Below are 22279 nucleotides of genomic sequence, written 5' to 3' on the forward strand. Positions count from 1 at the left end.
TTACGTTCATTTCGTGACTCTGAAGGATGAATAGGAATATTTCTGAGAAGTGAAAAAATAGGTTCCAATTTTGATTCCATCGCGAAATCTAAACAATTAACTTATGCAAATGAATCTCTTGTACAATTCTCAGAAGTTTAGGGAAAACTTTTCATTTCCCTCACTGAAATTTGTTGAATGTCTTCACTTTCTTTCCATGAAAACTTTCTCTCAAGCATTGTTAAGTGGTTGGCTTTGTTACTGTGAAATCCATTGGAATATCCCTACAACATGAGCAAGATAAGGCGCAGAACTAAGATCTCTTTGTTATGCAGAATACGTTCCTTGGGATTTCAGATATATTTTTTAGTGAAAATCCAATTTTTCGTATATATCGTCAAAGCCGAAAATCGCGATTCAATGCGCTGAAATATGATTTTGCATTGAAGTTTTTACTTCGTAATCCAGACTGCAATTTGTGATTGCGCTTTGCCATATATTATATATGGAAAAGCTTTCAAAAGATGTAAAGGATTTCTCGATGAAATACCTTTCGACATTGCAACATAAAATAAATAAAAATCAGAGATAAATCTCAAAAAATACATCTATGCATTTCTATCTACAACGTCTACAATATTGCAAAATTAGTATCTACAGAAATCTCAAATACAGTTTTTGACAATTATTGCACAGTTTAATAAATTCCACAATTCCCAACAATTGAATTAAATACTGAAAAAATTGAGAAAACTTTTTATACATAAAGTGTGGAGTGAAATGTATAAGCGGACTTCCCGTGGTGAACACAATTGGAATTCCATACTTGCTTTCTGTGGCAACTGATAAACAATTGAAGGCTTCAAAACTACTCACCCACACTTGAAAATTCAATTTCGTCGGGAAGGTGTTATTTTTGCACGAGGCTGCAATACAAAGGAGACACTCTTGAGCTTCATACATTTGAAAGAGAGTGAAAAAGTGTGTTAACATTCATTCTTTTGTTCACTCGACTTTCCCCTTGTATACAGACTCTTGGAAGATGAAATTCAACACGAAAAACCCTTGAAAATCTTTCTATACTGAACACTTGACGGAGATTCATCATCTATTCACAAGATATTTTCTAATAAAAAATATAGGGTTCACGGGGAGATATTGAAAATCAAGGTACGGATTTTAAGTGTATGCCCAAGATCAGGTCTAATTTGAGAGCTTGTCAAAAGGTTGGTTTCCAATTTTATCCGTCTTTCCAAGAAAATACAAGATACATTTCTCATTATATTATATGACTGTTGATTTTAATTCAATACAGAAAATATATGTTAATATCACATGACTTAATCGAATAACCAATAAATATCTTAAGTTCTAATTAGGTTTTAGCGCATTTACCTGGAAATATTTCGAAAAATAGTTCTAAATTCATAAAGTTTTTCCAATTCAAACCAAAAAATATCATAATACGGTAGGTATTTTCGAAGCATCAGTTATTGGACAGAACGTGTTTTTATGTAGATCAATTGAGTTTTATTGCATTTTTTCTCACACCCCTTGCTATGTGTGTACTTAATTCCAATGCGGGTGGGATGAATATGAAATCCACCGGCACGACTGCAGAGAAATGAATTTATATCGCTTTCCACTGTACTTATATTTAGTCTGGTGCTATGGAAAAGCGCCCGAGGCGAGTGCGTCTCACTAAACTGAGTTTATTTGCTCAATTCTTCCACACAGTGAGCGAAAATATGGCTAAATATTGTAGCAGATTGTGCACCCAATCGAGTGGGATGCAAATGTTGGCAAATTGTGTGACTCGCATATCAAACAATTGCGCCGTTTGATTGATCAAAGACACATACACAATTTCACCTGATGAGACTTCCTCTGCACATAGAAATTGAGAGTCGGAGATAGGTAAACTTTCCCTACCCAAATGTGTCAAATGCAGAGGCGCGCGCCTTGCTATGCAATCTGTAATGGGAACAACTCCAACTCGATTACGATGGTTTCGTGTGTTGCTGAGAAGAGGCTTTTGTGCAAAATACCAAATTGATGTACTTTCCAGCTTCTCTTGTCATGGCAAAATAATATCTCTCGCTATGTAGCTTCTTCCCTCCATCAAGTGAGCTCATTCGGAGGCTTTTATTGACTTGTGCGAAGAGCTTTTTGTCACACTTCCTATTGATGGGTAACGGAAGATTGACGAGGGCAATCATTTGCCATCGGCGAATGATTAAAACGTACCTCACATGGCAATTAATCTCCTTGCCTAGTGACAAATGAAATCAATTTTATCTATAAGAAATCTGAAATGACATTATTATTGAGACCTTCTTTATTGCCAGCGGCCCTTGACTTACAATAGAGAGTACATATAATATTTATGGATGACTGGGAAAATTTTTTGTCGTTTATGGTTTATATTGATTGATGCAACTTGAAATTCCAGTCAATTTATACGTTACGCAGTACACATGCCACAGCTAAAATTGATATGAAAATGCTCTCGTGAATGGTGGAGTGCAAAAAATGCAAAAACGAAAATTCAACAAACACATTTGTCATACTACAGAAATGTGGTGATGACACTGTTTGTCATCACGTACATGTAGTTTCAAAGAAAGAAAGGAAATTTTGCGCTCTATTTAATCAATTTCAAATGGAACTTCTTCGTCGAGTGTATCAAAAGTGAATCAAAATTTAATATTTTCCAGTAATCGTAAGAAGTTTATGAATGTAATTAACTATTCCGATTGCAAATAAGAGCATAAAGTTTCTCTCAGCAATAAGACAAGAAAGAATTTTTGGGGGAAGTTTCACACTGTATTTCACTATAATGAAATAAAACAGCTTGTCAGACAGAATTTGCGTAAACATTAGTGCTTCATTTACTTCTTCTTTCGTTGGCATAAAATATTATCATTTTAATTAGGAGAAAAACAACTCTTTTTCATTCAATTAAACTACGAAATCCGATTATCCCGGTGCAATCCATTGTGAATCTCACAAATGACTTTTTAGGACGTTCTAATTTAATTTCCAACGATAATGGTACCATACAGAGTACTCAGCAATGCACCCGCAGAGATGAAATTCATTTCATTACTGATACTAATTAAATTTAGTGGGAATTTTTCCGTGTTTTTAATTGGCAGACCGGCCAAAATGAACTGACTGTTGGTGGTAAGCTGAACTCTCGCCGTGTGGCAGTGGAATTTTTCACATAAATACAATCCTCTTGCGAATCTCCTAAAAAGTTCACATCATGTGAGAGAGAGAGAGAGTTACTGTGCTAATTATGTCTCCATTCCACTCTCCAGTTTTAATCCAATCCTCAGATGGAAATTTTCCTCTCAATAGCTGGAAAAAAGTTTTCCAGCACGGCTCTCAACAACTTCATGGTCGCCCTTTTTTCACCCTCGTCCAAGACTGAGTGTTGGTGTTAATATGCCGACGAGGAATACTCTTGAAACATCCTGAGATTGTTAATGTTCGAGTTTTCCCTAGGATGGATTCTCATTGCTGGTTGTTTTTATTGAAAGCATTCAGTTGAGAGGTTTCGGTACAGCAAGAAAGCTTTAAGGAGCCAACTTTAATAAAAAGTTTGTTAGCATTTTATAGAAACATTACATAAATTAAAGGAAATGCTATGAGAAATATCAGATTTCCCTCCATAAAACATTTACCTTTACACTCAAAACGAATACCAGACTATTTCCATCTTATTAAAGAGCTTTTTTGATTGAAAACCTCGCCTGCAGCCTTGTCCAAGTTTAGAAATGAAATTTTATTCAATGGAATACATTTTGGCTTGAATGGAGAGATCTTCCCTCTTTGCCAACGTTAATCAGCATCCCTATGCGAGGGGAGCTGCTCGCATCAGACAAAAAGGGTGTTCAGAAGCTTGAGAAGGACGCTTTTGGCTTGTTTTCCAACCCGCTGAATTATTGATTTTCACCCCTATGCGTAATTTTATTCACTTGGAGCGAAATGTAATTTCCACCTATGATTTTCATCCCACCAGCATTTCCCTCTACATGAATAAGATATGGGTGTTTTTTTCCGAGTATGAACTCCACCTAATTGGATGAAAAAGGTCTGCAAATGTCTCTCATTTGAAATACTATGACTTTGATCACACTTCTTTAACAGGTTATTTTGCATGCGAAATTCCTTTTCTCTTGTCATATTACTTGGTTGGTGAATATGTTTTGTGTAAGGAAAAGGGTCGAGAGAGATGTGAAAGACGTCCTAAAGAAGTTTTAAATTCCGTTTGACATATTTTATGTCAAATAAATAGACTGAGAACTGTCATTTATGAATAACGCGTCAATGATCTCCAGAGCAGAGCAAAAGTTTAAAGAAATTATTTATTACGACATCTTTTGCTTCCTTCCGTGACAATTTTCCAAGTAGTGACATCATGCGAATTGTATGATGAACTTGGTTGGAAACAGCTCAACTAATCTCGGAAAGCTTAGTGGCAACATATGTTGTGAACATGACGGAATGCGACCCATGTGTCACATCACAAATCCTTTACACATCATTGAGATTTTCCAAGTTGACACAATGACAAATGCACTACCATAATATTGGTAACTATATTTCTCAGGAGTATAGTCAATATTTGAAGATTTTTCATCTGCCACAGTGAGCAATCTAGTTGAAATGAACTGATATTCTGTCATACAGATAGCAAGATTTTTAAACTAAAGACATCTAAATCTGCATACTTGATACAATGATAATCATGATGAAATACTTCTGTTTTCTGGTACAAAAGTGAAGTGTCGTGACTCAATACAAGAATCTCTCTGCTTAAAAGTGTTGGCATGATTTGATGAATTAGCAAATTTCCTGAGGACACCGCGGTGCTGCATTAATTTATTAGTCTGGTGGCGATGATGGAATATTGATTGTACACGAATCCATTTATTTTCCAGCGTACGTGAAAACCCAAAGAAAATTCCACATTAACCCACACCCACCGCTTCTTCACGGGGAGTGCCTTCTGCACGCACAACAGGTGGTTCAAATTGATAGCTATAGAGACGATATTATGGCGCTTGTGTGGCTCCTTTTCAGCACAATTCCCAGAGTGATTTTCAGCACTTTTCCGCACCCCTCGAGCTCCACTTTTGGTTCGCCCGAAAACCGCGAGTGACGCAATGAGTTCACAGATGCTCAGTTTTACGATGATGTGACTCATGTTGGTGCTTTTATGCCACTGAAGACAATTTCCCATGGCTAAGTTAAGTGGACGCGAACATTAAAGTTTGTTCCTTAATTCGCCCTTTGATCTTTGCCTCCTCAACCCAGTATTTAAGGGGACGCTATTAAAGAGATTAAGTCTAATAATGAAAGAGCTTCTAGGCGAACCCCATGATAATCCCCACTAATGCCACTAATCCATTGGGTTGTGCATTTTTCTCAAGAGGGCAGGACAAGTTGGAACTATTTGATTATCCTTCAGCAAATATTAACCTCAGTGCAAGGTTAATTTTAATTAAGAATCCTCAAAATATTCCAGATGGTCAGCAAAGGGTTAGTCTGGGATCCGGGGTTTGGAACATTTCATTTAATATTTACTTAGGGGTTTTCCCTCTGCGGCTTCTCCGTCCAATAGCAAACGGAAGCTCAGCCCTGGAAAGCCCTTTTGCTCCATCATATTGTTCATAACGGACAAAGTTTGCACTAGGAAAGCTCTGCTGGCGATACAGCAAGTTTTGGAATAATATACACTGTAATTAATTCTTTTACTTTTCAATTAATGGATAGGTTGAGATAATGAGAGCGAAAAACTCTTAGTCAATGATATGCATGTATATTTACGTAAGTTTGGGCAAACTGTTTCCACTGCAATTTACGTACAATTTAGTTCTTTTCCTGCCTAAGAGTATTTCCAAATTAATATTCGCGTGACTTATGACTCAATGAAGGCTCGATTGATGCAATTAATGATACGATTGACCGATAAATGTATAATTTTGTGGTATTTGACGAGTCTGCTAAAAGGCGGTTGTTTGCATTTGGAGTTAGCAATCAGGCATTTTGGGACATACTGCACAGATGAATAATCAAATACGACTCACCATGAAACATTTCCGCAATTTGAGTCTGAAAATTACAATATTTCTCTCTCACCCCTTGCGAGCCACATTTGGGGCACTCTCGGCTCCGCCGAAGAGAGAAAAATGACGAAGAACCAAATGTGGAAATTAGGAAACCGCGATTATGCTTTTTCACGGGGCGTGTATCAGATTCGGAATCCTTTGTCATGATTTTTAATGACTTTCTCTATCGAAGCATATTGCGTGGCCGATGAGAGTAAATTGAATTTCCCATCTCCTTTTTCCAGGCACTGTATGAATGAGGGACACCCGGGGAACGTGAAGTAATTTCGCCAGGCTCTCTTGCTTTCACTCCACACGATGGCTGTGACCGTGGAGGAGGCAGTTCTAAGTGCTTTGCGGGGTCAGGTGAGCGGAAACACGAAATTGCCCGCCCCCCGCCTCATCAAGATCTACGTTGCCAGCAATAAGAGAGGTGAGATCATACTGTTGTCTGTGCCAAAGACGTTCTATTAGTCCGCCGAGGAAATTTATTTCGGCACGAGTGTGTTACACTCCCCTGCAAAATACATTATATGCCCCATTTTATATCAGCGACAGAGTTAATAAATGTTCTAGAGAGAGGAAATTGGATGGAATATTGCCAGCCTCCTTCGCGATGAGTTGGCTTTCTCAGTCAGAAAGGAGGGCAAAGTGCTTTGTTTCATGATTTAACTACACACAGAGTGAGGCGATTGAGTGAACTCTGTAGAGCTGACTGACAGAAATCTGTCCCAGAGAAGAATATTCACTTTTAGTCATATATTTTTGAAAATATACATACATAACTAAAAGCATTTAAGTGAGAGAGTTATTATTATTATTATTTGTGTCTGCGCTCTAAGAACTGTACCCTATATACAGAGAGTTGCAGCATACTAGTTACAAAAATAATCAATTGCTTCACTCTGTGAATCTGCAACCCTTTCACGCTAAGTGCCTTCGATTAAAAAGTTGGTCGACACAATCCAATTAATTTGCATGGGAATCCAATTAAATCTCCAAGAAAGCCCATCAAAAGCGATAATGCCCTGGACAAGAAAAATTCCTACACCCCTAAATCTTGCCCCACATCAACTCTGTTGCAGAATTTAAGGAGGAGAGACGTGTACTGCTAGAAGTCGTTGGCCCGGAAATACAATCATTTTACGACGATAGACAAATTGAGGTAATGGAAAACATCTCGAAAGTACTCAAGCGGAGATACTGAACATGCATTCAATTTCATTCTATGACGTCATTTGAAATTCCCGCAAAAGATGGAATTCGTCGACATGCACTTCGGCACAGGAGGCGGAGAGGCAATCGTAGATGCAGATCCTTACCGCCTGGACGACCACTTGAGCGAAGTTCGAATTTGCATGCGTGACTCAAAGAGTGTCTTCTTTCTTGTGAGTATCTTTAGGTGAACATTAATTACATGCTAACAAGATTCTGCGTTTCTTTTGTGAGGAAGGCACTTATTGGCAATGATGCGGGCTCGTTTGTCCTGCCTACCTCCATCGAGGCAGACGTGTTTGAGTGTGTACAGAAGAACTGCTGTCCAGAGGAGAGAAACCTTCTTCAGACGTGCTACAGTGACCAAAACAATGACAATGTTTTCAATCTCCTCAAGCCAACAGAAACCGTCAGGTGAGCCATGGATTTTCAAATTGACGTTCTCTTCCACAATGGGTATACCTACTTATTAAATTTTCAACACAAAAGTCACGTCACGAGTTGAGGAGCAGAGTTAGAAAGCTTTTGTGCTGAAGCAATAAATTTTGCTGAGAGGTTTGTGAAGTTTTATGAATTAACCGAAATAACGAAAAACATGACTATTCGGTCGATTTACTCTACTGTGGTTGATGATTTAATAGAACTTTCTATATTCAATTTCATGCTAACCAAGAATACAAAAAATACATAAATCGTCGAATTTTCTAACTTTAATGCAAATTTATTTTATCCCTCCTGGTGGCGCCTCATTGGTACTCCATCGGCGAAAAATCCGTATAAATTTTATATAAAAGCCCTTCGCAGTTCTCAATTTCAATTTGGCGCTCGAGAAAAGAATATTCATCGATTTGGGGAACGCGTTTTCTGGAGTGAGAGGCGCAACACGAGTTCCAAAATCTTCATTATTCTGCCTTTGCAGGCACCAGGAGAAGCGTGAATGGGTGAAAACGTGCCGGGAGATGAAGGATGTGCTCGAGAGGACACTGCGAAAGAGCTTATCGACTTTCCCTGATGAGGTGCTGGCGCAAAAAATGCGCCTCATGCTGAAATCTGCGCTGGAACGAGAGGTTGACACGGCTCTCGGTGAGTTGTATGTGTATGTCCTCGATGGTGTGACTTAATTAATTCCCTGTGACACTAGCAGGATGCTCTCGTGGAGATAATATGATGGCGGTGTTCCGAGAGTGGTCTTCGCCATCAGCATTGCGTGATGGTGCCCAACAAATCAAGAAGCAATTAACCGAATGTCTATCGCCGGACAACATGCAAAATCTCACGTGAGTTACCAGCACATTTTGTTAGTCAATTTCACCGAATGGAGTCAATTTTCTGCGTGACTCTGTTGAATGTCTTCATGTGTGAATCACCCAAAATTTCTCTCTATATCGTCCGAACGCTCCCAATCCACCCTTTGACCTTTCGCAGGGGCGCTTATTTTATTATCCCACCCACAGGGTTGAGGGTGAAGCGGCGGAAATTGACCCAGACACTGAGAGTCACGAAGATTATTTGGCTGTGTTCAAGACCACCATCGTTGAGAAATTGAGGGCGACAATCGATCGGAGTCTCATCAATGATCCAGACTGTATAAAGGGCAGAAAAAAGACAGTTCAGGTGAGCCCATTGCATATTAAATCATCCCTATATCCAATTGACATTTTATCCTCACTAGTAAATAAGCAACGCGTGAAATATTTCGAACATCAATAAATTTATCACAACCACTAAAAGCATGAATCCAGACACAAACAACATCCCTGTATATCGGATGAAAATGTACTTTGTAATAAATTCGTAATCATACACCGTCATTTCCGCGCAAACAGGAAATATTTCACGAGCATTCGATACATTTGGTGTTTGTGGGCGAGCACGAAACCAGCAAGAGTCTGTTGTCGTCCGCGGTGCCCGAGAGATTGCGGTCAAATGTGATGCAACACTATCGATCCGGGTCCAGGCATGCACCACACTTTATCTACGGTCACCACGGGTCCGGCAAGAGTAGCCTCATCGCCGAGCTATATGGTCAGGTCGTGAGATGGTTCGACAACGCTAAAGTTCACCGGGTGATAAGATTTGCGTAAGTTATTAAACCTACATACATATGATCTAGAGAAACAGAGATCGATCCTAGGATATTTTCACCAGGTCAAAAACTCCACGGTCGGCATACAGTTTGGAGCTATTGCGAGTAATTTGCCAGCAAATCTCAATAATATTCAACATTCCCGAGGGATACTTACCGAAGGATGCCTCATTTGATCCTTTTTACATCAACAACTGGTTCCAAAACCTATTGAAACGCTGCGAGGATTTGCCCAATGACGTGCTCTTTCTCTTCATCGATGATCTCCACAAGCTCAATCCGCTTGACTGTGACATTGTGGCCGCTCTATCGTGGCTGCCCATTAGTCTGCCATCCAATGTCTTCCTCATCTGCTCAACTACCATCCCTATCGACGCCCTCAAGCTCACGCCCATCCAGAAGGAGCGCTTCAAGAGTTCCGAAAGCCTCTTTGATCTGTCTCAGGAGAGTAACAGGACCACATTGAAACGAATGCGACAGGATGAGGCCTTTGAAACGTACGTGAATCGCCTATTTCGCGAAATTGAGGGTGAATTCGGAAAAAGAGGTCTAGCGAGGTTGGCTACTTACCTCTCGTGCACGGAGTACGGGCTGAGTGAAACAGAATTGCTGGAATTGCTCATGCCAATTCACAACAGCGACGCACTCATTGATTCCAACGAGGGAGTTTTCAATTTCTCCACCTTCCGGGCAATCCGCAATCGAATGAGTGAGTATTATACCTTTTCCGCTCAATTGATTCCCTTTCCATGTGCTCTGATGACGACCCTGGCAAATCCCAATGAAGGGACTTTTCTTTCCGCTTTCCTCAGTGCCGAGCGAAATCTTCGGCAGATTTGTGAATTCTCATCACTTGTACATTAAGGTATTTCAGGGTGAGGGTTGTGACACTGTACTTTGAGGAGGATTTAAGTTTAACTAAGAATTTTGATGGAAGGCCTGAGCAAGGTAAACATACGCTCTGGCGCCTTTTCTATTGAATGTACTCATGTGTTCCATCCAAATTTCATGTTTACTGGAATTTATCCAGTTTCATCTTGAATATAATCCTCAATAAATTTTACAGTGTTCGGTTTACTCTGTAAATGTCTGAAACACGCGTAGTGTGCTCCTGATGAAAATCTCACTGTAAGCAATAGATGATGTTTCAGGTTATCCTTGAGAGATCACAAAAGCCAGAAATAATACTCATTCATCCCAAATGCAAGAAGGATGTGCGCTGGGTGTGATGGTAAATTTTAATTTGCACAGAACCCCTGATTCGGGAGAAATTGATGTCGGGCAAGGTGTTGCTCCAGTGGCGTCATGACTTGTGTGCTCAAATTGCAAAGTCACGGTATATGGATGAGGAGGCCAGGCGGTTGGCGCACACGGAGCTAGCGAACATCTTCTTCAGTCAGGACGGTGAGGAGAGTGACGAGACGACTATCAGTCATCCCACAGACAAATCTCCGCAGCAACAGCAACATCTGCAGCCCACTGCTCATGAGGAGACTGTGAGCAGTCGGCCTAGCAATATGCTACCCTGGGCAGAGCTATCCTACAGTGTGCGCCACGTGGAGGAGTCCTGGCACCACTTGATGCGGTCCGAAGACACGGAGAAGCTCAAGACCATCGCTATGTGTAATTTCGACTTTCTCTTAGCGTCGGTGAGTGCCTTCTACTTCTTTGTACTTCAATGAATATTTGGAACGACAGACTGACTAATTAAGTATTGATTTGTCTTGCTTTATTAAAATGTCCTGCTGAGAATATATCAAAGAGAATGTTCAAAGACAGTCCTTGTGGTGAGAGGCAATAAATCGCCTTACAGACCTTATTACACACCTTTCATCTTCATTTATAATTCAAAAGGTTAAGCGTAGCCACCAAAACGTGTCGAACGCTTTACGATTTTCAATGAATTTATTAACTATAAGTTGATAGAATTTGCTGGCCTTAGTATCATGAAAAGTTCCAAATTAAATATAAAATTTATTACCCAAAGTTAGAATGTGTGGATATGGTTTACACGGCGAAATAAAAAGGGATCCTGTAATTCAGAAGACGAATTCTTCATTCGATAAATTTACATACATACATACTGAGCAATTTTGATTCACTTGAGCACAGGAAGGAAACATATTGAAAGAAATTCTGAAACAATAAAGTGAGTAAACGCAACTCTTGGCTATTAAATGGCTCTGCAAATTGGATTTTGTCGAGCAATCACCTTTGCGAGTGGCTATAGTAATTTCACAATATTGGCAGAAGGCAGAAGAGTATGTCCTATTAATTACTGTAAATATTTAGACATTTTCTTCCTGTTTGCCAACGAAATAAATAACACTTTAAGTGAATGAGGAATAAAAGAGTGGGAATTCCTCGAAGATTGAGAAGAAAACAAATCTATTTTTATACCAGAGAGGTGAAATGGATGATTCAGAGCAGAATTCACGAAAGGGATGTACCCGAAAATTTGTGAATATTACCGAAATTTCATGCTCAATATCTTCCAAGATGGAATTTTATATGTGTGTTCCCTGTCAATTGAATTGCCAGGATGTTTTATTTATTTCCACCTAGCGGTAATAATATTGGGAGAAAATCCAATGTCCAATGGTGTAATAAAAAGATTTCATGCTCCATAAGAAAACAATCTTTTGGACATAATCATAAATAAAATGCTCTCTTGCGTCTCTGGTCGATTAATGCTCCTCTGCAGTGAAATGTTGCGGAAGATATAAAGTGAAGATGACGTCCTGACTTGTCTCTTCTAATCATTTATCCAAATATTTGTTCCACTTCAGCTCCAAACGGTCTCCATCAGCTACTTGCGGTGCCTCATTGAGCATGTCCGGTGTCACATTCTCGACAGGGACATCGAGCTGATTTACTACACCATCAGGAAGTCGAGTGATGTCCTCACGAGGGATCCCATGCAGTTGGGCGCCCAGGTGAGATCCAGAGGGACAGTTTTGGGATAGACATGCTAAGTGGAAAATAATTTTGCAGGTGATTTCATGGCTCAGACCCATTTCTGAGCATGACGAGAATGACAATTCCCTCCTCAGCATCACTGTGAGATCAGCAACTGCCTGGTGCGATGGCTACACTGTGCCTGTAAGTCTTTAGCAATATCTACAATTATTAATTTGTAGCGTCACCATCTACATTGACAATCAATTGACTTTCTTTCAAGTTAAACCGAAAGGTTCATGAGTGTCCCTTTCTTACGATTGTAGTTGCTGGTCCCTCTGTCGGGATGGCTTCCAGTTCCTCTGCCATCGCAAATTCGTACAATGACCGTGTCGGGCACCGGACAAATCCGCACGATTGATTTGTCACCATCGAAACAACACCTCATTATTGGTCCCAAAACGGGCGACGTTCAGCTGTGGCACATCATGAACAACAGTCTGGTCCACACATTCAAAGGTATGAGTGAAAATCCTCTCACTTTCGCCCATCAATTGTACTTTTCTGGGTTGACTTTTAAGGGCACAGCGGACCCGTGACATGCCTCACCGTGGCCAGGGAATTGAGTTATCTCATAACCGGATCAGAGGATACATCTGTAATTCTCTGGGACATGAGGACGTTGACAATGAAACAGCGAATATGGTAAATCCCCATTCTTTTCTCTATCCATTCTCTCCCGTGTGTGCAACATTTTACGAGGCACTTCCCTTCTCTGCCCACAGGGAACACATAGCTGCTGTCATTTGTGTTACATATGCCTTGAATAATACATATATCATTAGTGGCGGAGACGATTCTAGCATCATAATATCATCGATGGAAACGGGAAAATTGGTAAGTGAATCATTTCTGGATGTTAAGAGGGAAACAGTGAGCCATGACAAAAGCACATCTCGAAGGGTAATTTCGTGTCAGTCTGAATTGTGGTGCTTTTCTAAGTCGCATCGATATTTCATTTTGCTAATAAACAAACACGAATATAGTATTTTATATGGGAAAAGATTACTATAGCCTGTTAGAATGATGGATTGAATCGCGATTTAGAGACGGTTTTCACACTCGTCCATCCATCTTCCTCGCGAAATAAATGAATCTCACATGCTATTTGTAATTTAACCCTTCAATTCCACTTTCCCAGAAGATTAATTTGTGTTGATATTCCAATTTTAATACCGTGAGCTCATTTCAACGGATTACGTGGCAAAATTGTGTGCCTCATACGTCTCTTTTCTCCTGAAGGTTATGAAAATCGACCACCATCGAGGACCTGTGACTGCCGTTCACGTGAGCAATGCAAGCGATGTCTTGGTCTCTTCGAGTACCGACACCACGGTTTGCCTCTGGTCTCTGGAAAATTTTACACTCCTCAACACGATCCAATTGAACAGTCCGATAATGAATTTTGAAATTTCCAGCGACTCGGTGAGTGTCTGAACGATCAATTAATTTCACTGTGGTCACTGTGGGTTGAGGAACTTGATTAGGTGGTCGCGTAAGTTCAATTTAGTGTGAAATTGAAAAGGCGAAGGGGATTAATTTGTGGGCTGAGATATTGACTCGTCTGAGTAACCCATAATGAGATTTCCTACAAACCTCCAACCTGGGGAAATGGAACCAAAAACACTCCGTATGCGGAGATAAGGCATCATCATTAATTTATGTGACATGAACAACAATGCACTGCTGGTTTATGGGCACACTTGTGGGTGCAGAAATAATTTCAGGAGAGAGATAATGTGACTGAAATCTATATATCGCTACAGATACTTTGACTATTTGCGTACGGAACTTGAACACTTTAACCTTAACTTAAACCTATTTCAAAATTATAGATAATCTGCGCAGAGTTTGTTCGATTATTCATTATTATTTACCGAAAGCTTTCACACAAGAAGAATGAAAGTGAAATTTTTTTATTATTTTAGTATTGTGAACATGATATTAAATCTCCGATAAACATACATCTCTTCTGCTTTTTTCCCCTCTTTTGTTTTCTTGGAAGTGCTTTTACTCTTTTCCTTAAATACACTCTATTTCTAAATTGTTATCATAGACAATATTCAAAATTGTCAAGTGCTTTACGTGCACACGAGAGAAGTCACAAGATGAGCAAATACCTCCAGGAGAATTGCGTTCCGCTGAGTGCTTCAGAGAGAGAGGGTGGAGTGGAAAAGCTTTCAGCGAAAATCTGGTGAAAGCTCCATGATTGACTCGAACTAAACGTGAGAGGGGGCGATACAAGATTCGCCCATGAGACTGTTTTATGCTAATATCCAATGAATTGAATGTCACTGGCAAGAAACGATTAATATAAAGTGGGATTTTCCATTTGCTCTTTTTTTTGTGACACCAGTGGAACTCCTCCTAAACATTACATAATGCCACATGGAGAAAGTTTTTGCCTTGGGAAAATATAATTGGAATCTGATACTTCCATTTGAGCACGGCAGAGCGAGACTCTCAATACAAATGTCATTCTTAGATTGGAAATGGATATTGCAAGGATAACGATAAGAATATCTCGTTTGCTTTTGAGAAAGCTATCACGTAAAGTTAAATAAATGTAATTTGATGGTTATTCCAAAATTGATTTTTCAATTTGAGGCAAACATTTGCATTTTCTCCCGGGGTTTGGGTATAAATTAATGAACTGAAGCTCTTAATTCAATGAATACGCTTTGCCTATAAGACGTTGAGAGTTCATCGCAGGTGATATATTGAATTACAAAGTCTCCTCTCTTGAAGTTTTACTCAACTCGGAAGTAATTAAGGTTGGCGCTTAAGACAACCGAAATTCACATGAAACGCCAATTCTGCGAATTCCGTGCTTAAATCCCTCTCATGGGTGGGAAACTCAATTTTGTGTCAAAATCTTTCTCTCAAAATAAGTTTTTCTTAAAAGCCTCTTTGCAATTTCGCCCTCAGAAATCCCCATCAAAGGAGGGGATAAAAAGCCCTGATTTATATACAATCTCTTCTCTGAGATTTGAGGCTTTTTCTTCTCTATGCTTGAATCGAAAAAAAATATTTGGTGAGTTGGACAAAAGGAATGCTAAATTGATATTTATTTGATATCGATTTTATCATATCAACCCCACGGGCTATCTTAGAGTGAAATACAACTTTTCTTTCTGCGTCTTTCGTGAAAAATTGCCTCTATTGAGTTATCCAGACAAGGCCAGAAAAAAGTGAAACGAGTATCTAAACATGGGCGAAAATTTCCTTTTAATACCCAGCAATTTGTTATGATGTGCTAAAAGTCTTCGAGAGGGAAGAAAGCTCATTTGACGAGGAGGAGAAAAACTCAATTACTCTTTAAAGGATCTCCGCTGTTGTGAGTTGAAGGTATACATTGATTTCTCAATTCAATAGCAACGATGCAACACACTTAGCACAGTGTGAGAAAATGGGTGTTGGGCTCATTGAGTAGAAAAGTGGGAAAATTAAACAAGAAAATTGTGAATGGATAGACCATCCCTTTGTGCTGAGGTGCTTTACAATGTCTCCCTATTTTCCCTCTAGGTATTCCTGCTGGCATTGTGCGAAGATAATGGATTGTATCTGCGAGCGCTGGCGACCGGAACAGAATTACATTCGCTCAAGGGACATAAATCGAAGGTAATTGGGTATCCTAGAGAATGTTTATTTATTTAGACGAAGACAGGGTGTGAGAACATAAATGTGTAAGACTGACAAAGACCAGCGCAGATCCGATATTGGCCAATAGATTTTGTGTAAAACGTAAATGAAAATTGATTAAACGTCTTTCTGAATTCCGCAATAATAACCCAATTAATTTTCTTCCTGAACATCAGTGGTATTTCAAAAATATATTCAAAAAGTATTTTCTATTTTTCCGCGTACTCCTTGGGCAATCAAATGCGGATTTTGAACAAATTTCACTTATTTCATGCGGACGAATCGTTTATTAAAATATTGTTTTTCAAGAACTTAGACAATTCTTCGTTTTTTTTCACTTGAGACACTCTTCAAAAGATTTCCCGAGGGCCAGAATAAATATTTCCTGGAATATTTGTTCGTGAATTTATTTATATTTGATATGGGAATGAAATACATCTTGCTGCCAAACTCAAGAGCCGCACCCCTCAAAAAGTAACTTTCACATCGAAGTGAAAAGAATAATTATGCTAGAAGTAACCGAAGAATGTTGGCCGAGAGTAAATCGTGCGAAATATTTCCCAAAAGCCTGTGCGATGTGTAATGGCCAAGAAATATGCTGAAGTTTGTTCTTTTATTTATCCTCTCTCACCCTCATTTTTTGGGTAGAGGAAGTTGAAGACATGGCGATAAAGTTCTCGTGATTTGGCCGGAGACAACTTGACAGATTAACTTGTTTGGCAGGTCCGAGGAATGTGTATTGCCCAGGACAGTCAGCGAGCAATAGTGGGATGTGAGGACACCAAGGCTCTGATATATGACATGCACTCAGGACGAATTATCAGATCTCTGCCACCAAATCCGGGCTCAGTGACTGCGGTTTACTGCACGAATGACGATGACTTCCTCATCACGGTCGGTGGGAATAAGATCACTTTCTACTCCTTCCGCCATGAGGATTCTTTCGCACATTTGAGACCCAAGAGGCGCAAAGCCTCGCGCCATATTTCAGCACAGAAGCAGCAATACAACGTGGGCAATGTGCCCATCACGTGCTTTGACATCTCCAGGGACTCCCAATTAGCCGCCTCAGCCTCAGGACGCAGTGTGGCTATTTGGCAACTTAATACCCCGGAAGTCACCACGACCCTGAACTATCATTCAGGACCTGTGACAGCGGTCAGTTTCTCGCCCAACGGAGAGTTCGTGGTTTCCGGATCGGAGGACAAGAGTGTCATTGTGGTGGGACTAACTCTAGGATTAGTTGTGACCACTTTCAAAGGCCATGGCGCGACTATTCACGCTGTTGTCGCGATGATGGATTCCAGGAGAGTCTTGTCAGCCGACAGGGATGGAGTTTTGCATGTGTGGGTAGCAGATTCTGCAGCTATTTTGCAAACTGTTCAAGGACCTCATAAGCAACTAGCCGTAACCAACAATATGAAATTTGCGGTGAGTTTGACGTTAAACAGGCGGGGCTTAATAGTGGGCGTAGGTTATTATGATGACGATGGTTTGAAAATGTTCATGCTTTCAATTCGAATATACACACTCATTATTTCTATAGCTTTCGCTTCTGTTCTGAAGCTTCATTTAGAATTCAAACAATGCTGTCACTGACGTTGATGGTTGTTCAAGCCATCCGGCGGAAGTGTTAATTAATTGAATTATCAATGCCAATTGGTGACATCGTATTGCTTTCACTCTCGTAATATACTTCAGAATTAATTGATATTTAGTTCATAATTAAATTACGAAAGCTTTCTGCAGTATCTCACAAATATGACCTGTCGTCTCTCAAGAGTCTCACGGGCCACAAGATGAGAATAATTATCAATTGTTAAATGTCTTTAATTGTCATCAAATTGAATTTGCAGGTGTGCACAAACGGTGACAACAGTCTTCGCATTTGGTCACTGACACGAGAAGATGAGAAGTACACTGTTTCCCACTCAGATGATATAACTTGCTTTGTAATCACCGTGGATTCACTCTACGTGATCACGGGCTCGCGTGACATGTCACTGAAGGTATGGCAAGCAACGGGAGGGAAGCTGGCTCAGGTTCTCGTGGGACACACGGATGCCGTGACGTGCGTGGCGGTGCCCGTAACGAATAAGAATCAAGTGATTTCGGGCTCAAAGGACTCCAATCTCATCGTGTGGGATTTACACACAGGAGAGGAACTTCACACATTGGCTGGCCATTTGGCGCAAGTCACATGCGTGAAGATATCAGCTGATGGCACGACAGCGGTGTCTGGAAGTGATGATAAGACACTAATTGTGTGGGAAACAAAGAGAGGACTTGCGCTCACGTCGCTTCAACTTCATGTGCCATTCACGCGATTCGACATCAGTCTGGAATGCTCAAGGATACTCGTGAGTATTTTTAAATTGAGATAACATTCCTTTCACCTTTGGCATACATTCGGAGTAGTATAAGTCAAGGGTTTGAGATAATTAAATAACCTTTGAATAAGCATTGTTCACTTTGTCTGCAGTCTTTAAGCACAACATCGTTGGTTTATTGAATTTCATACTAGTTTATACGAGAACATGTTTGAAGAAAGCCAATCCTTCATATTTATCATTGACGACTTTGGTCTCTGGGTACAGAACTTTGCCCTCAAGATCAAGTCCAATGATTGCAGTGTTAACAGTACTTCCTTTCTCTACTGTTGTCAGTCCCACGATGATCTTATCGTTGGAGTCAGGCAGGAATTTGAAACTGGAGAATCCTCGCTCATTTTGCAGTGGTTCAGCCTGGATATCCTTGGATGTGAACGAAGATAAGTCCTCGTTGGCAAAAATCATCTTGTTGCAACCGATCTTTTCATCATCGACATCTGCATAGGATTGTGCTGAACACTTCCTCGGCATGAAGATCCATTGTTTGTTGATAGCCGACCACATGACAGCCTCGTGAATGAGGAATCCTGGGAAGGGCATCTGGACAGCATTCCTCATCTTGTCATAGATATTAAACCAGTTCTCATGAACCACTTCGCCAGTTTTAGACACTTTCTTCACAAACATCTTGTTGCGATCCACAACGTTGCTCTTCTCGTAAGTTTCAACACCGACAGAGCCGACATAGAGATGATCATCCTTCACTGTGGCCCACTCGCATTTGAAACCAGTGGTTTCATTTCCATTTCCATCGCCCAAAATCACCCAGGGCACGAGAGCATTATTCACCAGATCGTAGATGATTCCTGTCTTGTCATCGAATGTATAGGTTTTCCCGTTGAAAAAGAGCAGCTCAGAAAGCTCCGCTCCTCGCCCACCAATGGCATACTTAGTCATGATGTCGTAGGCGTTCTTCTCAAATGTGATGTCCAACTGCGTATCGCTGATCTTTCGAACTGATCCTATCCGACTGCTGGACACGTACGTGTTCTTCTTGTCCTCATGAACTGCTTTCTTGTCAAAATCCGCAACAATTTCGAAGCCATACTCCTCTCCAGCTGCTTTCTGCACGTCCACAGGCCCTCCCAAGGATTGCGCGGACAGACAGCCCAGGATCACCACAAGGCACAATACTTTTACGAACGCCATAACTTTGGAGGCACGGCAAAATTTAGGCTCGCCTTTACTCGAACGTTTTATCAAGTGGAATGGGTTTTGGAGTGTCCAATTCTCACTTCTTAAATAAGACGCTCTTATCAGTCTCGTTTTGGCCACTTAGGAAGCGCTTAAGATCACGTTTAGGCCATTCGTGGCTCATGAGTACTTGAGATTGGAGTGAAACTTGTCACAATGTCGATTTTATCAAAATTTTCAGTTACAAAAACGTAGATTTATTAAGTCTCCATCTTTGTGCGAAGGAATTATGCGGCATTTCGGGCTAATTCATCACTTTTGGGCTGGATTCCCATCAACACGGTGAATAAGAAATTCACGTGAAGGTGGAATGCATGGTAATTTGCATAGGATTTGAGGCAAAGGAATCATGAATTCGAGAAAGGAGAAGTCAAGGAGCACTTTAGTCCTCCCGTCAACTGTACTTCTGAGTCCATTATTATGTCGAGCGGCCCCAAAAGTCCACTTGTAGTGCTCCTCAAGTGGAATCAACAGATCCCCCTTGAGAGACTGAGAAAGAGATCCCACAACTTTCGCCAAGTGAATTAACTCTCGGGAAACTTTTCACTCGCTTTCTTGGCACAGATTCAATTAGTTGACAGCCAGAACTTCCCCGTGATTTGTCTCCACAACACACCGGCGTCTTATGTGAAGCTCCCCACTTACTCAGCTCCGGCCAGGGATGTGGAGGACCTGAGACCGGCGGGACCGAAGCGACCGACGCAGCGACGATTGCTGAAGAAGGAGGTGTCGTTGGACACGTACACATGGCAGAAGAAGTATGGCCATCTCACGTCTTCGGTGATGATGGCTCAGGTGGATGAGAGACTGAAGAGGCGCTTCTCAGTATCGGCCAGCATGGAGGAGATCTCGAAAATTGCAGAGATGAAGTCCTTGGCATCACAGACAAGCCTGTGCCCGGAACAGGCCGCCCTCGCACAATCACAGCACTTTGACCAGCTCGAGGCGCTTTGGAACAAGAGATCGCCGCCAAGGAGGAGACTTAATACGGTGAGCATTACAAAAATTTGCATTAATACTTGCTCTAAAAAAAATAATTGTTTTTTGTTTTCTAGTCCGTCTCGCGACAGTCTTCGCTCGTGGAGGACAGAATATCATCTGATGAGGATGAGTTCCAGGAGGAAAGAGCAGGTACGTGGATTCTATGTCCATCCAGGCCCACATCCCTGCCCGTGAAACTCAGAACACCATCCCCAGAAAGGCCTGCTTTCCAGCCGGACTTACTGAAAGAGGCTCTGGCTCTAAATTGCTGCTCCACTAGTGAAAAGATACATGAAAAGACGCAGAAACGACGGCAACGAAAGTCAATCGTCTCCTGCATTACTCAATAAACTTTCATAGTATCTTTTATGTTTATTTTTTATTAATAAAGTTATTATTTTTTTATTTGCAAATCTTTTATTTTGGTTAAAGTTTGAGTTTCTCTCTGATTTGTAATGGAACTCAGTGAGGAAACATATTTGATCTGGACCTTTCCTTACAGATGTTCTGGCGGATTAAATAGGATCTTGCATCAATTAAGAATATACTCTACCACACTCATTTCAAGACGCTTCCCATCTCAACGCGACCATCAAATTAGTTGTAGTGTTAAACTCAGCCATGAGGCCATCAAAAGAGGACGATTCTCTAAAATTCAACTGATATCGTCACTCTGGTCGTTTAAAAACCGTAAAAAAAACTTTTAGGAGAGACTATAAACATTTCCAACCAACTGTGAACCTCAAGTAATGTTAAAGCCAAAGAAATTGTACACTCGGCAGATTTATACAATTGAATCATTGAATCACTTTGATTTAATGAAGGCAATAATAGTGAAATAAAGTTGCCTTCAAACACCGATTAATCCATCAAATGAACTCCACCGCAATGATTTAGCCCAATAATGTGGTCACAATCTTATGTCGCCGAGTGTATTCAAATAGAAAATATTATTATGGACAAAGTTCACCCTTGTTAATACTCGTTTTCTTTCCAAATTCTACGATGTGAGTTGTCAGATGTATTTTGAGAGGAAATGAATTAAGAATATAAAACCAGTAGGAATTCTTGTTAAGCAATAAATGTCTTTTAGAGTACTTTTTAGAATAACAATGAAAATGTAATAAGAAAAACTCCGACAATCACATGAAAAGCACTGACTTTGAGTAAGCGAGAAGAAGCAAAGAGAGTCTCTCGAGGAAATAGGAAGAACTTTTTGCACAAATTGCTTGGAGAAGTGAATAAATGTTTGTCAGCTTCTTTTGCTTCTCTTATTTTTTTTCTTACTGTTTCTTTTCTTTGAGGGCAAATAAAGAAAAAAAAACTATTGACACGCACTCCACACATTCCAGAATTTTCAACCTCTGTTGACATCCTTTTTTGGATCATTTCTTACCAATCTTTGTGTCATTCAATGGCATTATAATTAGATTACAATAAATATAAAACGTAAAAAAGTAATTGTAGTGGAATAAGAAATTCAATAATTGAAAGAAAAAGCATTTTGTGTAAAATATACCGATGTTGTAAGATGATAAAGAGAAAAACACAATGAGATTTATTGCCTATTTACGCCATTTATTGAATCTTTCCATTACTTGCATCACCTTCCTCTCAACCTTCTCAACATTTAAGACAGAGTTTATTGATTATTTCTGTGTCCCCTTTAACAGTTTTTATGTTCACATTAGACATATCGATTATATTGTTCCGAA

The 22279-nt window shown here is 40.2% G+C and overlaps 1 protein-coding gene across 5 annotated transcripts in view; it reads left to right on the forward strand.

Annotated features, from left to right (window-relative positions):
- Nucleotides 1-21997, forward strand: part of LOC132261876 (protein qui-1) — a 41574-nt gene extending 19577 nt beyond the window's left edge. For 4 of the 5 annotated variants that reach the window (XM_059760896.1, XM_059760897.1, XM_059760894.1 and 1 more), the window contains 21 exons: nucleotides 6344-6531; nucleotides 7184-7263; nucleotides 7355-7486; nucleotides 7552-7727; nucleotides 8233-8396; nucleotides 8458-8590; nucleotides 8768-8927; nucleotides 9140-9393; nucleotides 9462-10108; nucleotides 10651-11048; nucleotides 12189-12335; nucleotides 12394-12501; nucleotides 12624-12816; nucleotides 12879-13002; nucleotides 13083-13194; nucleotides 13600-13782; nucleotides 15883-15978; nucleotides 16723-17430; nucleotides 17856-18359; nucleotides 20148-20573; nucleotides 20639-20956. In XM_059760896.1, the coding sequence (XP_059616879.1) occupies nucleotides 6417-6531; nucleotides 7184-7263; nucleotides 7355-7486; nucleotides 7552-7727; nucleotides 8233-8396; nucleotides 8458-8590; nucleotides 8768-8927; nucleotides 9140-9393; nucleotides 9462-10108; nucleotides 10651-11048; nucleotides 12189-12335; nucleotides 12394-12501; nucleotides 12624-12816; nucleotides 12879-13002; nucleotides 13083-13194; nucleotides 13600-13782; nucleotides 15883-15978; nucleotides 16723-17430; nucleotides 17856-18359; nucleotides 20148-20573; nucleotides 20639-20914 (5136 nt within the window). In that variant the 5' untranslated portion in view covers nucleotides 6344-6416 and the 3' untranslated portion in view covers nucleotides 20915-20956. Of the gene's footprint in view, nucleotides 1-6343; nucleotides 6532-7183; nucleotides 7264-7354; nucleotides 7487-7551; nucleotides 7728-8232; nucleotides 8397-8457; nucleotides 8591-8767; nucleotides 8928-9139; nucleotides 9394-9461; nucleotides 10109-10650; nucleotides 11049-12188; nucleotides 12336-12393; nucleotides 12502-12623; nucleotides 12817-12878; nucleotides 13003-13082; nucleotides 13195-13599; nucleotides 13783-15882; nucleotides 15979-16722; nucleotides 17431-17855; nucleotides 18360-20147; nucleotides 20574-20638; nucleotides 20957-21066 lie in introns of those variants that run through there. The other variant, XM_059760898.1, reaches the window with a different exon arrangement.
- The last annotated feature ends 282 nt before the right edge of the window (nucleotides 21998-22279 follow it).

Source organism: Phlebotomus argentipes, unplaced genomic scaffold (genome assembly GCF_947086385.1).
Source record: "Phlebotomus argentipes unplaced genomic scaffold, Phlebotomus argentipes genome assembly contig_15, whole genome shotgun sequence".
Taxonomy (NCBI): Eukaryota; Metazoa; Arthropoda; class Insecta; order Diptera; family Psychodidae; genus Phlebotomus; species Phlebotomus argentipes.